The 17,033-nt window shown below is 51.2% G+C and overlaps 2 protein-coding genes across 3 annotated transcripts in view; one reads left to right on the forward strand and one right to left on the reverse strand.

Annotated features, from left to right (window-relative positions):
• Grip2 (glutamate receptor interacting protein 2) overlaps positions 1-6,019 on the forward strand; it is a gene marked incomplete at its 5' end in the record, with an annotated part of 86,125 nt that extends 80,106 nt beyond the window's left edge. Inside the window, 3 exons of the mRNA XM_008854954.3 lie at positions 1,974-2,117; positions 3,090-3,236; positions 3,885-6,019. Coding sequence (XP_008853176.2) covers positions 1,974-2,117; positions 3,090-3,236; positions 3,885-4,043 — 450 coding nt within the window. The remainder of the gene's footprint in view (positions 1-1,973; positions 2,118-3,089; positions 3,237-3,884) is intronic.
• Positions 6,020-7,908: 1,889 nt separating this feature from the next.
• The window catches only part of Slc6a6 (solute carrier family 6 member 6), an 84,831-nt gene continuing 75,706 nt past the window's right edge, over positions 7,909-17,033 (reverse strand). For both annotated transcript variants that reach the window (XM_029557030.1, XM_008854936.3), the window contains exons 13-15: positions 16,547-16,647; positions 14,490-14,660; positions 7,909-11,827 (exon numbers count right to left, since the gene is read on the reverse strand). In XM_029557030.1, coding sequence (XP_029412890.1) covers positions 11,681-11,827; positions 14,490-14,660; positions 16,547-16,647 — 419 coding nt within the window. In that variant the 3' untranslated portion in view covers positions 7,909-11,680. The remainder of the gene's footprint in view (positions 11,828-14,489; positions 14,661-16,546; positions 16,648-17,033) is intronic.

Consider the following 17,033-nt stretch of genomic DNA (forward strand, 5'->3'; position numbering starts at 1 on the left):
GAGTGGGTTGCTCTGGGTGAGAAGGGTCAGGAAGCAGTATTGGTTCCCCAGGTGTCTGGGGCCCCAAGACTAGGAATGGCGCAGGGCTAAAACTAGGAGTATAGAAGGGCGAGGCGGGGGGGATGGAAGGGTGAATGTGGCTTAGGGAGTCCCGGCGCAGAGAGCTGCGTTATAGACTTACCCCAAGAGGCCTGAGGATAGTAGTGCAGGCTAGGAGAGTTAGCTGGTGGTGCAGGCCCAGGGAACCAGCGAGAGGTGAGGGCGGGGCCAGGACCAGAAGTGGTGCTCCTGAAGCCCAAGAAAGGGACTGCGTTGCTCTGGGTGAGAAGGGTCAGGAAGAAGTATTGGTTCCCCAGGTGTCTGGGGCCCCAAGACTAGGGGTGGCTCAGGGCTCAAACTAGGAGTATAGAATGGCGAGGGGGGGGGATGGAAGGGTGAATGAGGCTTAGGGAGTCCCGGCGTGGAGAGCTGCGCTGTAGACTTACCCCAAGAGGCCTGAGGATAGTAGTGCAGGCTAGGAGCGACTTACTTACTTTTATTTTATGTGTACAAGTATTTTACCAGCATGTATGTATGTGCACCACATGTATGCAATGCCCATGGAGGTCAGAAGAGGGCATCAGATCCCCTGGAACTGGAGTTACTGATGATTTGTTAGCTGTCATGCGAATGCTGGGAACTGAGCTCTGGTCCTCTGTAAGAACAGCCAGTGCTCTTAACTGCTGAACCATCTCTTCATCCCCTCCATCCTCCAGTTCTGAGATTACAGATGCACACTGCCATGCCCAGTTTTGACATCGGCTCTAAGAACCCTCAGGTCCTCATGCTTGTGTGTAAAGCACTTTTCCCACTGAGTCATCTTCTCAGCCTTCTCCTGGCTAATGACTATCTTACTCCAAGATCACTAGTCTCTGATCTTTCCTGCTGGACTCTGACTCTCTGGGAGGTGAGGACCAGTTGTAAGGTATGCAAAAGGCACCTGTGCCTACTCTTCTGAGGTCTTCTCTGTGCTCCTGTCTCCCTCCTCCTCTCCTTCCTGACAGCATGGCTGGCCTTCAGACAATTGCTTCCAAAGTCTGCCTTCCCCTGGGAGGAATAGCAGTGCCAGAACTAGACACTGTAGAAACTCAGATACCATGATGGACACAAAGAGAGAAATTTCTAGGCCGGAGAGATACCTGTGTACCTAGGAAACTGAATAGCACATAGAAGAGTTCTGTCTTCCCATCCTAGTACCTCTGCATCCCCACCCATGTGGTCTGTGGCTGTCTGAATGTGATGCTACTCTCAGCTCCTGTGCTGGCCACTTCTGACTCTGCCCCTCACCTCAGCCCACCCACAGCCCTTTTTCTTTTGGCTGGACAACTCTATGCTCCCACCAGGTCCATCTCACCCTTCATCCCCCCTAAATCCACATATTTGTTCATGTTACCTTCTCCACCAATTACATTCTCCAGGATTTCCCTTTTGTAAAAAGTCCATATCCTTGCTGTAGGGTCTAGGGGGCTGTAAGACCCTTGCCCTCTAGGTTCATCCCATGCCCCCACCCCTTGCCCCTGTGCCTAGCCATGTGGCTTCCCCATAATGCAGTTTTGAAGCATGCCCTCTTCCGGTGACACTCTTGCCCCATTCCCTCCTCTCCTTTCAGAGCTCAGCTTTGGAGGTGTCACTGACACCTCTCCTTGTCCTAGGCTCTCTCTTTCCATGTTCTGGTCTGAGCTGCGAGGCTCAGAGCTCTGACTGTGGAGCCACACTCTGAGTTCACATCCTCCCACTAAGCCTGTTTGCTTGTCTGTAAAACAGAAAAAAAGGGCTCATGTCTGATCGCCAGGCTTTTGTTCAGATCCTGTGATTGGTTACCCTGGGTAGGGGGTGTGGGGGACGGCATGCTCTGTTACCCATGTGACCTGATGGCTGCTTGACAGCCTGATGGAGGGAGTGAGTGGACATCAGTGACAGCTCTGTCCCCACAGGCCTCCATCATGACAGGCACTGTGCAGAGTGTGGCCCAGGATGGCAGGCCTGGCTCCCGGCCCTGGCACAGGAGCCGGGAGGTCCAAGCATCCCCTGAAGACCTGCAGGAGCTGATGCTGCCGACGCCCCTGGAGATGCACAGGGTGGGTGCCAGGGGCAGGGGCCAAGAGCAGGCACTAGGGGTGAGCACCAGGGGGAGGACTGGATCTGAGGCCTGGTGCCAGGAGGACCTGCTTGGGATTCTGGGATCCCCACCACTTTGGGTTTTATTCTCCATCACAAGACAGAGTTTTGTTCTAGGTTACATTTGCCAGGACTCATCACTTGAGTAATTATGCCCTCACATATCCCATGTGCATACTTGTGATATGCAAGTCACGTTTCTTTACGTAAACTTGTTATCTCTACACATATCCAGGGCTATACAAGTATTTATGTTTACAAGCTCATATACACATACATAAAGGTTACATTACCTGTATGGAAATGTGTCTAAACAGTTAACCCTCCCTCCCTACAGGTTCTGCATTCAGTCAGCCAATCATAGCACAAACATATTCAGGAAAAACAACCTATATAAGGGCCGACTTTGGACACCATTCCCTGAGCAATGCAGAGTAAACCATCTACTTAACACTGACTTTGAATTTGGTCTCAGAAGTCCTCTGGAGACGACAAGCACACAGGAGGACGTGTACAGGTTCTGTGCACATCCCATGACATTGAACACAGGGCTCAGCGCTGGTCCCCTGCAGAGACTACTCTGCCTGTCACTGTATAGGCAAATGACAGATACCACCTTTCCCCACCAGGGCCTGAGGCATCTCTTGCCAGTTGTATGTAGATCTATAAGAACCAAGATAGCAGGTCACACCTCCAGACAAGGGTTCACCCAGGGTGGCCAAAGCCGAGTATTTATTTGCTTATCTTTCTAAAGGACCCCACAGTGCCTGAACACTGGGACCTGCAGGATGCTCATGGCAAGGAGCATGCCACTGGGCATAGGCCCAGCAGGCAGCTGAGGATAGCCTGGGGTGTAGCAGGCCAGCAAGCTCGGTCTGGATTCCAGGGACACAGTGGGAGTTGGGGCAAAAGTCACCCTCTCCTCTCCCCAGGTGACCCTGCACAAGGACCCAGTGCGGAATGACTTTGGCTTCAGTGTCTCAGATGGACTCCTGGAGAAGGGTGTCTATGTCCACACTGTGCGTGTGGATGGGCCAGCCCAGCGTGGAGGACTGCGGCCCTTTGACAGGCTCCTGCAGGTAATACAGAATTTTTGTTTGATGACAAGGACTAGAAAAGAATGAAGAGTGGCTTCCTCCCTGTGTGAGCATCAGATGCCCCTATGTCTGGACAAGAGCAGTACCACATTTCAGGAAATCATACCTGAAATGACACCTGTCAAAGTGCCAACAGAAAACAAAACACAGCTCTCACCTCAAAGGGGATGAGAGTTTATTCTGGAGCCAAATAAGAGTAGTGATGGCCGGGAACACCGATTCAAGTTGTCCTAAATACCACAGTCCAATGTGATAACAGTTTCACGAGGCTTTCATAGCAATGGAGCAAAGAAAGTCATAAATCGATGCAGTTTTTAAATGCATTGGTGGAAACATCAGGTAGGCAGGTTACAGCAAAGCATGGAAATCTCTGCTATAGGGTTCTGACAACATTCTTAGCTTTTGAGTTGGTGGAAGCTAGTGGTCTGTTAATACATCCCAAGAGGCTTCCCTTGACAGTTGCAGAGATGTGAGGTCAGACACAGACATGAGCAAAGAATGGCTATTCATAGGACCCATAGTAACTGGGCTCTGGATCCTACAACATCCCAACTTCTCCACAATTGAAGCTCTCCTCTGGAACTTTTGTTTACAAGGACTCTGTCCCTCTGCTATGTGCTTACTGTGCAGGTCAATCACGTTCGTACTCGGGACTTCGACTGTTGCCTGGCCGTCCCGCTCCTGGCAGAGGCAGGGGACATCCTAGAACTTGTCGTCAGCCGCAACCCACTGGCACAAAGCCGCCGGACCCCCCGAGCACCAGGTCCCAGCAGTCCCCGGATGCTTTGAAATCAGCTCAGTTGGAGGAGTGGCCCCCACTCATCTACTGTGAGTCTGCAGATTCCACACCTGGGACAGAGTGGCATCTTCAAGTTGGATCTCCAAGGTGCTCTGAGGGACCCCTCCCAAAAAGAGTCAGTTTTGCTGTTCAGCCAGGAGAGAGGCTGGGATTTCCTCATATTCCTGTAGGGTCACTGCAGAGTGGCACCAGGAGTGGGATCAGTCCCGCTCAGTGTGGGAGCTGGAATGAACTGCCAGTGAGGAGTGAGCTCCCCATCCCAGGAGGTGAACAAGCAGGAGTTGGACTGGACTCCAGCAGGAGACATTCAGTGATAAGCAGCTACACAGGCAGAGCAAAATCACACAGGGCTCCTGACACCAGGAAGGCTATGGCACAGCAGAAGCAGTACCCTCCTTCTTCCAGAGTCCTGGTGTTCTGAGAGTCTCTGGCTTCCAGCATCCCCACTGGGAGACCCTGAGCAGGGCATCTAGAGTGCCAGAAAATGATGGCCCCTTTCTTTAGGTCAGTGGTTCTGGACCCCGGAGCAGGGCTGTGGCCATCAACCCTCCTGCTACACACACCCCCTCAGCCCAGGTCCCCTTCATAGGAGAGTACTACCTGGGGATGAAAGGCCCAAGAGCATCCATTCACCTGCCATTCCAACAAAGATGGAAAACCATGGAAGCAATTAGAGGCACCAGGTGATACAGCTCTGCCAATGACCTCAAGGGGGCAGGAGGGGGATGGGAGAAAGAGAGAAGCTGAGCTGGAGACAGACCAGCTGAAGAACAAGAGGGAACAGCGTCCAAAAGGGCCATCCAAGGAAGCTCCCACTTTATAGCTGGAGGTGTCGGCACCCCTTAACGCAGGTTTTCTCTGTCTCTAGAGAGCAGGATTCTTTCAGCTTTGAACAAGGCACAAGTCTCCTCCTGGTGGTCTGGGCTGATCTGGGGACTGGCTCTGCCCAGTTCAAGGTCTCAAGGAAACGGGGGCCTCCACTCCTACCCTACCCCCCCCTCTGCCCTTGCAACTTAGGACAGAAAAGCACATCATTCTCAAGAGAACAAATGGAGGGAGAAACCGCCCTATCCCCCTGACTCCTTGCTTGACTGTGTTATCCCCCCTGAGTCATATTCCCCCTCTGGACAGTCAGGTGGGTTTGAGAAGATACAGGGCTATCTCCACCTCAGCTCTTCCTCTCCTTTGCGTCCCTGCCCCTCATGAGGGCTTCTCTGGGTCCTTGGTGCCTGGGTCCATGTTACCTAGCACCTGTGTTTTCATCGCCCCAGGGTAAAAGGGCATTGCCCACCCATCAGGGCACCAAACAGAAGCCAAAACCCTCAGCTTTGAGGGCAGGAGAATGGCATAATAGAAAGGTAACTCCTGGCTGCCAGAAGCTGCTGCTGTGTGACCTTAGGCAGTTGGCTCAGCTTCCCTGGGCTTCCGGTATGTGTGAACTGGACTCTCAGGGCCTCTAGGCTTGGGAAATCTTCATTTCATTCAAGGACTCCAGGCTGGGAAACTGCAAGCACTCAACCCCTTCCCTTCCCTTGGGCTGAGGCTCTGCCATCCTTCAAGACATATGCAACATGGCCAAGCGGGTGGACCTCCTGGCCATGGCCAGTGGCCTCATATGCAATAGCCCCCCTGGCTCTTCCTGGGGGGTGTTCATCCCACACTGACATCCCCTGCCCCCACCCCAGCCGGTGTCCTGCCTGCCTATGCATTTTGAGAATGTTCCCTGTGACTCATCCCCCACCCCAGAGCTGTATTTTTCTCTGGCTGAGTTAGAACATATTCCTTGTAAAGTATTTTTCTACGTGGGTTTTCTTAGGGTTCCTGGGAAGCACAACCCACCCACGGCTCCGTTGTACAGACTGTTCCTGGTCTGTCTGGGGTCCACATGTAAATCTTTGTCCCACCAGGCATCACAGTGAGTGGGGGAAGTGAGTGCTCCTGGGATGAATTTCTAATAAAATCAGTTCAATGCACTGAGTAGGTTGTTTGCTTTTTAAAAAACAATAGGCTGGCATTCGTTCATTCACTGATTCATTCCAAAAGTTGACTGTTTGCCCCACATCACATGGCCCTCTGAACATACAACCTAAGCAGACGGACAGAGGTCCTATCCACACATTGTAATGAAGACCGTGTCATAAAGAGTTGCCTCAGAAGGCACAAAGGGCAATGAAGAAAACTACCTATTGAACAGAGTGGCTGGGCTGAGGATGGCAGCCCAGAAGGGCGTCTCTGGGGTGACATCCACAATAAGAACTACAGGACAGGAGCCAGCCCTGTAGTGAGCTGGAGGAAGTGTTCCAGGCTGGGGGCACAAATGCAAAGGCCCTGTAGTATGAATGAACTTGGCAGGTTCTAGGGCCCACAAAGGATAGGACACTGGAAACTAGACTGAGGTGGGGTGGCTCTTGGTCTGTGCAAGGGAGGTGGTTAGAACCTCTTCAGCCTTGGTGGAGAGGGGGCCAGGTGGGTAGCCTGGAAGTCTGGCTACTGCACCCACATCTCCAGAGGGCACCAGGGCAAGGTGAGCCTGGCTGGTTCTGGGGTCCAGAGAGTGGGGTCAGCCACCATGAGTTGCGGTTGGTGGGGACTTGCAGCTCTGTGAGGATGTCAACTCACTGTCTTGGGGAGTGGGAGTAGTAAACAGGTAAGAGTAAGGGTATCATTCACATAGCCCACGTGCAAAGCACTGTTCTAAACACTTTGTAAGAACTGTGGGATCCTCCCAGCCTTCAGAGGTGGATTGTATAATTACTATATTATAGAGGGGGAACCAAGGCACAGCGAGGCTAAGTAACTTGCTTGAAGGCACATGGGATGAAGCCGGGATCTGAACACAAGCCAAACAGCCAAGACACATGGAGGGACAGAGGCAGATAGAGGCCATCAAAAAGAGTGTGAAGGTTGAGTGTGGTGGCCTAAGAGGCTAATCCCAGAACTCATGAGGCAGAGGCAAGCAGATCCCTGTGAGACCAGCCTGGTCTACATAGCTGGTTCTAGGCCAGCCAGAGCTGCATAGTGAGACCCTGTCTCAAAAAACAAAACCAAACATAAACAAAACACAATATGATGGCTGCTGAGGAAGGGCGCCTGGGGTCGGACTTTGGCCTCCATGTGCATGAATACACACCACACATGTGGGCTAAAAATGTCATACACAACTATCTCCAGGCTGTGCAGATAATGCATTTTAACAACGGGATTTTGTGTTTAGCCATGGGCCTCACTGCCAAGGCAGATCACTCTGCATATGAAAATTCTCTAAGATTTCAGCTCTATTCCCAAGCACTTCGGATAAGGGGTATTTAGCCCCTTTGAGGACCATCCAAGGTTGAACTAAAGGCCTTTTTGTTTAAAGATTTATTTTTATTTATGTGTATATGTGTGTCTATATGCTACCTGGGTGTGGAGACCAGAAGAGGGCATCAGATCTCCTAGAGCTAGAGTTATAGTTGGTTGTGAGCAGCCTGACTTGGGTGCTGGGAATTGAACTCAGGTCCTCTGGAAGATAAGCAAGAGCTCCCCAGTGAAGGCCCCTTATAAACTGTAAAGAGCTTGCCAAAGCAGAGGCAAACCTGCTATGCCAAAACACACCACACATTCTTGGATTTTAAAAAGGAAATGTTTATTGTTGTGTTACAAGGTGATTATAAACTCCTCTAAAAAAAGCAAAGATGAATTTAAAATATGAATATACATACTCATCTAAAAAGCAAAAGAGAAAAAAGACAAAGCCCTGCAAAATACAGGGTCCATATCATGAAACATCAATACACAGAGCTTGTATACTGCGAGACTGAATTACAGGCCAAGGATCCTTCAAATATGAATATTCCTCCCTCCTCCCCCTGTCGGTTGGTTTCAAGTTTTCTTTCCTTTTTTTTTTTTGTTTTGTTTTTTGTTTTTTACAAAAGTTTAAAATATCTTAAAAATATTTCAAAGTTTTAAAAAATGTCCTGATGACCCAGACATCTTTCTGAAGGCGGCAAACCCCAGGTTCTCAGCTTTTCTCTTGTGCTAAATACAGTCACAGTTAGGAATTGGAAAGATTGTTTTTTGTTTTTTGTTTTTAAATGGAGCTATCATCTCATTTTTAAGCCAAATACATAACAAGATGCTCTGTCCTTTGGGGAACAGGCCAAAGCATGCCTGTGGTGATGCCCCCTCCCCAGAGAACATTGAAAACCAGCTTCCTGTGGAACCAGACTACTGAGGGGTCAGCTGGAAGGAGAGGAGGTGGGAGTGTGGCTTTTGGCTTCCAATGCCCCCTGTCCACCCTGGGGTATCTGGGCTTTGTTTTGTGTGTGGTTTGGACTTCACTGGGGAGGTGGGGTCTGTGCACACAGAGGTATTTACAGCATTCGTAGGGATAGGGTCTCAGAGCTGGTTGGGGCCATGAGGGGCTTTTTCTTGGGTGCCTTCCTGGCTTGTGTCTGTGTCTTGGAGAGCGGACACTGCTTCTGCCCTTGGACTGTGTAGACTGGCTGCAGGAGCACTGCTCCATCAGGAGACCCAGGGCTGGAATGCGGTGGACCATGGCGTTTTTTGTATCACTGCTCCGTGATACAGAGTGCCCCCTGCTGGACAGAGGGGACACATGCTGCTCTCCCCTGGCTTCACCATAGTCTTGTAGGATGTGTTAGGGAGCTGGGGTGGGGACTAGGGCCAGAGGCCCAGAGGAAGCACTCCTCATGATCTTCCTAAGAGGGAAGTCCTCTCAGGCTGCTTCTGGCATGGCCTAAAGACTGCACGGAGGCCACAGGCCTGTCCTTACACCCTGCCGAAGCCCAGGCCTGTTTCTTGTGGTGCAGGTAGGGGTCTCAATTTCTAGCTCCCAGGGAGTTTGGGGAGGAAGAGAGGGCAGTGTGGGCTGGAGTGAGGATGGGCAGAGAGTGGCATGCTGCTGTCTGTGCCCTGAGCAGTGGGTAGGGGACCCTGATCAGTCTGAACTTTGGTTATCAGGAAAGGTGATGGGGGAGAGGGGCATCATCCTGGTCCTCCTTACTCACTGCCCACACCCTGGAGAACCTGTAGCTACAGCTGACTTGCAGTGCCAGGTTCCACTCACAGCTTGTAATACCAGAGTCTCCCCTGCCCTAGGCCTCAGTTTCCCTGTTTACAGCTAGTGCATTGGATGGGGGCCCTCAGTGGCCTTCCATGCTGTTCACCAGGTGTGGCAGGCAGGGCTACATGTGGGTGTCAGAATCTGGCCTGTCCCAGGCAAGCATGGGTGGACAGCTTGGCCCTCTCTCCAAGGGGCAGGTGGACCAGAGTCATGAGCTCTACTTCAAAAATGTTACTTACATGCAGACATGGAAAGACAAGCATCACAACAATGTGTCAGGGCCAGGGACTGGGTGGAAGGGACTGGGATCGAAGACAGGTGGGAACACTGTGGGGGAGTGGGCTTGGGGAGCGGCTGACCTTCCATCTAGGCGGGACCTGGGGACTTGGTCTGCTTGTGTCTTTGGTGTAGAATTTGATCTGGGAATGATGAGGAGGCCTTCCTCAGGCCCTGTTCCAGAATGGTGTCCATCAACCTAAAATACTGAAGGCTTGCCTGAGAGGGAAGCATAGATTGGCATAACCACAAGTTCAGGCTGCCGCAGCTGACCAAGCCCCCTCTCCCATACATGTCACCTGGGTTCAATCACCCACAGTGGTTACTTTACTAAAGTTCCATAAGACAAAAGAAAAACAGGTCACACAGCAACTTTGTAAAATTGGGGGGGAACAAACAACACTCAAATCAACACGAAAGTGACCATAAATACACAGGAAACTAGGAACACATAGAATCAGGGGTGGCTGAATCAACAACCACTTGCTGGAAGAGGACTAGAGGGCCACTTGGCAGAGTACAGAGCTTCAGAGACAGGAAAATGTGCATACTTGTCAAAGACAAGAGGTTCAGAATTGCCCCTTCAGGGGAAACCAAAGACTCCCCGACCCCCATACCTGAGAGGGAGGGGTTCCAGGATTCTGAGCGCCCCAGCTCTGGAAAGCTAAAGCCAGACTCCACTCTGCACAACCCTGCAGGCAGTCCCTGTCTTTGTGCGTGACAATGTTCATGTTTTGCTTCCACTATGAACCTGGAAGTGACAGTTCAGGTGGCACGGCTGGGCCCAGCAGAAGCTGGGGTGGAGGTATGACTGTGCTGTGCACTGTAAAGGTGTAGTGCCCTCTCCTGGTCCAGCGAACAGTCCTGACTGAACCTTGGTCAGCCAACTCTCAGGTACCAACCAGCCTAACCTCTGGGATGTCAGCCTCTGTGACAACCTCTATCTACAAAGCTTTCTTTTGCCTTTTCTTTGTCCCTAGGGAGGAATGCCTGTCCATAGCTACTGCAGTGGCTTAGAAACAAGTTAGCTGTGTGCCTGAACTTGAATCCAAGATCCAACCTCAAGAGCCACTCAGCATTCCCTGCTGAGTGCTGGGTGGCTCTGGAGTGGCATCTTTAGCAAGAGTTTGTCAAGAGGCAAGAAAGAAAAGTGCCCTTCCTGGGGTATGCTCGCCAGCTGAGTACACCCATACTCTTGAACTGCTGTATCCTTTGGTCCACTGGCCTCCTACCTGGCCCTCATCACTACATGCATTCTGCTTGTGGAATGCCCTGAGCCCACCAGCTATGCCACCACTTAAATACAACAGGCCTTCCTGTGTGTTATACTGATTCCAAAGCCCCAGCTATATGGTTGGCCTCAGGTCTCTACCATTGAATGCCCCATTACCTCTTTCAAGCCTCTGGAGGCTCCCAGACCTGAGTCCCATTCTTACCAGCCTTCTCACTGTTCTGAGTCCCACTGTGGTTCAAACAGTCCCACTGACTATCCACCCTCCATCTCAAGATAAAAGGTGGGATATTGGCCCTGGTGCGATAGCTTCGGCTTCTCTTGGAGTTGATCCTTCAGGGCAGGGTTATCATTTTGGCATCTTTCTTATTGGTTGAGACAAAGAGTGAGGGGGTCTCCACAGTCTTGCTCCCTCCTGCCCCTCAGGTCTGTTCAGAGGCTATTGGGGCCCCTTCTCCTTGGTTTTGTTCTTCCACAAGAACCAGTTCAGAAGGAACTATACCTTTAAGATGCATCAGCCATCATAGGAAAAGTCCACCCAACATTTGTTTTCCTTCTTTCCTTCCTTCCTTCCTTCCTTCCTTCCTTCCTTCCTTCCTTCCTTCCTTTCTTTTTTTGGGCAGAACTTTCTGCCAGCTACGTAAGCACCGAAGAATTGCTTTTGAAAATGAGATCTATTGCTGGCAAGAAGATTGATTCAAGTGGTAATAGTATATGGCAGTCTCTAAGTATATATAATTATATGTAAAAAAAAATACAAAGAAAAATTTACCAAGTTCCCATAAAATACATCGAATTCAATATGAAAGTTCATTCTTTCCCCAGGACATTGGCCTGTGGGTTTTCTTTTTGTACAAAATATCCCCAAATCAAAACAAAACACACATGATACACACACACACACACACACACACACACACACACACACACAGAGTAACATTTTCTGTGACAAAAAAAAATCCTAGTGCAAATATAAAGCTCTGTAAACCTGGTCCTATGAGAATCTAACGTTAGTAAACAGCAGGAAAGCGGCGCCCCAGCCCGTGGCCCCGACCTCACATCATGGTCTCCACGATCACGTGGCTAGGTTTCATGAGCACACCGTTCATAGTGAGGGCCGAGTGAGAATTAAAGGGAGTGGCTCCCTCACGCTCCACAGCCCAGCGATTGGGTTCCCTGGGGGTCAGCAGGTACTTGATTCTCTGCAGAAAGAAATTGGGGAGGGATCAGGAGAGGCTGAAGGTGGCCCCTTTCCTGGGTCTCCATTCCCACCTACCTCTACCCAAGGGTGCTTACTATGTGGCATCCCACAAACAGCCACTCTTTCTAGGCCTCAATTTGAGAAATGAACTTATTGAACTAAGGCACTTCCAAGATCTTGCCAGGCCTAGGAATGAGGCTGTTAAGGCTACATGTTTAGGGATGGGGGACTCACAAACCCCACATGCAGACTTCTTTCTCCTGTGGTGCTGACACAGGTGTCCCTGCGGTTCCTTCCCCCCAGGTTTCTCTGACTTTTGAAGCAGCCATGTCTCTGTAGCTCCGTATGTCCTAAGGTTGGGTAACCAACTATCCGAAGGCTCCCACCTTCCTCTCTTCCTGAGACACCTCCACACAGACCCCCCATTCTGGTTCTCCCACAGGCCTGAGGTCTTGTGGTTCAGTGCCCACTGTGGCCAGGTCTTTCAGAGAGGAGACTGTGGGAGTGTTCTCAGATCTTTTGGGCATGGTGCTTGGGCCCCTCAGTGTGGTGACTGATGGAAGAAGGAAGAGCTCTCTCCAAGAGTCCAGGAAGTCACTGGCAGAGCTGGAAATAGCTCCCATCTCCTGCTGCCCATCTCCTGCCAAGTGTCTACTCAGGCTGAAATGGGTCAGCAGTTGAAAAAAAAAAAAAAACAGAAAGAAAGAAAAGAAAAGAAAAAGTCCTCTTTCTAGGCATTTAGGTTCATCTCTGGCATATTACAATGGGAAAAGCTGCTTGAAGCCAGCATGCATGAGGCCCTGGGTTCTCCCCTGCACAGCTGAGGGACTAAAAAGATGTTGCTTATTAAAAGTGACATTATTCCACTTGAGAATCCATATTTTCACATTCTCTTGGAAAACCACAAGAACTCAGTGACTCTGGGCCACACCCTTCCAATAGCTGGTGGAGTTCAGAGTGGCTGTGGAACAGTGAACTCAGCCCTCCTCACCCTCATGGCCTACCTGCTGGTCTTCAACTCTGCCTATTCACCATGCATCAGAGCAATGGGCCACACAAAAACAAGTGGGGGTGGGGCACTGGCAGCTATCTGGGCTCCATCTACCAGGGAAGCTCAGCCTGGTCTGGAACCCTGGAGTAGGGAGGATTCATGTGTGCCACAAGCTAGCTCAAAGCCAGGGGGTCACTTGGACGCCTGTGCAGGTGGAGTCCCAAGGGCACTTAGGGAAAGACAGACAGGTGGTAGGGTGTCTGTCTGCTGCCTCAGGTGAGCTATAGCTCTCTCTAGTTGGGGAATTGGACAGGTGCCCTTAGAGACCTCCCTCATTGCACCTTCCTCCCCTATCACCTCACCCTGAACAAACCTGTGCATGTGGCTGGGACTGGTCTCTTAAAAATCAGCCTTTAAGCTAGTCATTGGGGCTTTTATCTGTAACCCTAGCACTCGAGAGGCTGAGGCCAACCTGGGCTACAGTTAATTCCAGGCCAGCCTGATCTATAGAGTAAGACTCTGTCTCTAAATAAAGTTGGGCTTTAGAGGGACCTCAAGTTAGTGACCCGCTTGGTAGTCCCCCCTGCCAACCAATAGTGAGACTGCTTCAAATGCTGACTAATAGAACAGTCCTCTAGAGGCCCCCCGCATGCTAAACTAACTTTTCCTGCCTGAGTGGCAATGGACCTCTAGGATGGGGGCCTGGGTTGGAAGAGGGGACTAGGGGCCACCTAGAGGGCTCAGAGCAGTAGCTGTCGCCATCTGTCTATCCTGAGGTCCCGGTGTTCAGCTTGAAAGGGCCATTCAGAGCTCTGGCTGAATGCTGGGGGCCTGCGGTCCTGTCCCTAATCCCTGATACTCTAAGAAAGTCTCAGGGACCTTCCTGGCTCAGACAGATCAGTACACATCCCCCTCTGGCTCCGCGCCTCCTCTCTTCCCCTCTCCCCAGCTAACACAGGCCCCTCCAGAGGAGGAAGCCTGGGCCAGCTCATCGGAGAGCCAGGGCCCCAGGACATCCTGGCTCCAGATTTTTTTAAAAAAGAGAATAATAAAAGCAGAACAAAACCATGGGGCCTTGGAGCCTGCCCAGGCACAGAGGTTAAAGGAGATTCTGAGAAAGGGATTTCGTGGAAAGAGCTGGGGCCTGCCAGGCCTGGAGTCTGGCAGTGTAGGAAGAATTCCTGAAGAGACTGGGGGCAGGGAGGGGTCCCATGGGGAGACAGGCAAGCACAGCAGCTGGGACTGGGACAGAGGTAGTCACATACCCCAACGCAGGGGATGTGTGGGGGGACGGGGCTTCCTCTCTAGAGCCGTCTCCTGTCCTAACTCAGAACTGAGGCCCCATGCCCTTTAGCTTGGCATGTGAAGCTGCTGTTCCCTCTCTAGGCTGGCCACTGTCCCTGCACGCCCCACACCATGACCACATTCCCCTCGTACTCCTCCTTAGCCTACCGGTCCACTCTAAATGTCATGACAAAGCCTTCTACACAAATGACTAGTGCCCTTGTTTACCCACAAGCACTCCTGCCCAGATCTTCCATGAGGTGAGGGAAGCCTGAGACTCAAAGAGGGCAATCATCTGGCTTAAAGTCACATAGACAGCAAGCGGCTGCTCTCTGTCTCTCATTGCCTACATGTACACGCACCCCCCCAACCCCTGTTCCATTCTTACCACACGGAGCGGTCCCTCCGTCCGGCAGAGGCGGATGACGATGACCAATGGGATGCACACCATGGAGGCCAGAGCCAGGCTCCAGCCCAGTCCAATGGCCCAATCAGGGTACACGTAGACTTTGTTGTAGGTCAGGGGTACATACTTGACAAGAGAGAAGATGAAACAGCCCTGTGGAGGGACAGGGTGGTCAGAGGCGCATCGAGGGCAGTGCAGGCCTCATCTAGGGTAGGGCCTCTCTCCTTACAAGCTGGGTGGGGTGGCATTATGCCACATGCCCTTCTTTGACTTATGGATGAATCTGACCAAGTTGCTTGCTTGTGACTCCTAAACCCTTTGAGATGCCAACTATGCTGTCCCAGAGCTATGAATACCCTTTTCTCATCTGTCCCCACACCTTAGGGCTCCTTCTGGCTCCTCGGCATGTGCCCAGGGCCTTAGCACAAGCTGTTCTCTCTGCCTGGTCCTCTTTTCCTCCATCACCTTACCCTTCACTCCACTGCTCCAGCCTTACTTGCCCAGGCCCTGCTCCAACTTTTTCTTCCAGAAATCACATGGCTATGAGCCTCTATTCAGTGTACTTACCTTTCCTCTACAGTGCAACTCTTTCCCCTGTTTCTTTCTTTTTTAACTATTTTATTCACTATTTCTATTTTGTGTATATGAGTGTATTGCCTGCATGTGTGTAAGTGCACCTGTGTTGTGCAATGTGCACCAAAGGTCAGAAGAGGGAGTTAAATTCCTCTGGAACTGGAGTTATGGATGGTTGTTAGCCACCATGTGAGTGCTGGAACTCAAACCCGGGTCCCCTGCAAGAGCAGCCAATGCTCATAACTACTGAGTCACCTCTCCAGCTCCTTCCCCTTGTTTCTTTAACACCTGGTGCAACTCTAAGGACCTGGATAAAAACCAGCCACCCCAATGCCATCTGCCTCTCTTCATGCTGGGTGCCAGGCCTGACCCCAATGACAGGGCATAGACCTAATCCTGGCTCTTGAATGGCAGGGGGTCAAGGCTTGAAGCCAAAGTCTATGCAAAGCTTTGCCTTTGAGAGTGGCTCTGAGGGCTGCCTTCACTCTCTCTTCCTCTTCAGTTGAGGCACCCCCAGGGATGACACAGGTGAAAACAGTCAACTCTTCCGGACAACTGGGTTTCACAGGAGACGGTGGTGCAGGGTGAAGGCAAGGGACTTGCAGTCCACAGGGCCCTGCCTTCTTCTGGCACTTTCTGCCTGGGGCGGGCCACCAGCCGCCGTTCAAGGCCTTTTGACTTTAGTGAGGATATGCATGGCAGGAGCTGCAACATACTCATTGACTTCTAGACTATCACATGCCACGCAAATCCCATTTTGGGGTGTCCTTGTTATAAAGGTGGGGAAACTGAGGCCCAGATAGGGAAGTGAGTCAGCCTGTTGACTTGTTCCGGCCTAGGAGTAGAGGCCATGGAGGAGGGGACACATTAACCCCTTAGCACTGATTCTCACATAAACGACATCTGGACTCCCTGAGGTGCTGGCCAAGAACAGCAGTGCAGGTGGGATTTCCTATACACTAGGCTCCCTGGTGCATTGGCTCTGAACAGTCATGTGGCAGGGGAGGATAGCCTGACTGAGTGTCCTTAAGACCTGGGCTCTTGTTATGAAGATCCTTATCCCTGGGAGATCTTAGAGCATCCCTATTATGACTGTCCTCTCAGCCCCTACCTCCACCCCACCACAGAAACGCTGGAGCATACGACCATTTTACTTGATACCCCAAAGGCATGTGGCTTACCCAGTGATCTGCACTGAGCTTGAGAGCTCCAGAAGCAATTGTGAAAAAGCAATGCACTCATGGGTCCTCAGGATTATACACACTAGATACACACTGGTTCCTTTAACAGGAATGCCCTTGTTTCCTCTGCCTCACAAACTCCTGCTGGTCCTTCATAAACCCTGCTTAACCAAGGCAACCCAGAGCAACCAGCCCCTACTCGCCTAAGTACTGGGTTTATCAGGGCTCACATCCAGCAGATACTGACAGACACACAAGGTGGAAGTGCCCAAAGGCAGAACTTACAACACAGAGAACTGGAGTGATGACAGCCCAGCTGTACTTCATCCAGGGCCCAGGCCGATAGCCAATCATGTCCTCAATACCGTCATAGAAGTTATCACCGCCTGTAAGAGAAGTAGTGGGTACCTGATGGCACAGGGGCCAAAGCTAGCATGGCCCTAGGTACAATGCAGCAGGGGTCATGAGGATCATAAAGGGGACTCTAACCATCCTAGTATCTCCACAGCAAGCATGGCAATGTGTTTCTAAGAGAGCCTGAAACTCAAATGCAGCTGGGCCTGTGCATTTTTGTTAGAAACCTTAGGTAGAGTCTACATCCTAGTGTGGTAAACCCTGGCAATCTGAGAGGTCATAACAGATGACTGCTGGGTCACAGACTCTGGCATGACAACATATTTGTAGAAACACGTTCACACGTTGTGCCTTCAGTACTGGAATTATCTGTGATGTGGCTAGTGGAGGCATCCCCAGTGAACATTCTAGGCAAGAA

Source organism: Nannospalax galili, unplaced genomic scaffold (assembly GCF_000622305.1).
Source record: "Nannospalax galili isolate Female #2095 unplaced genomic scaffold, S.galili_v1.0 scaffold406, whole genome shotgun sequence".
NCBI classification, from domain to species: domain Eukaryota; kingdom Metazoa; phylum Chordata; class Mammalia; order Rodentia; family Spalacidae; genus Nannospalax; species Nannospalax galili.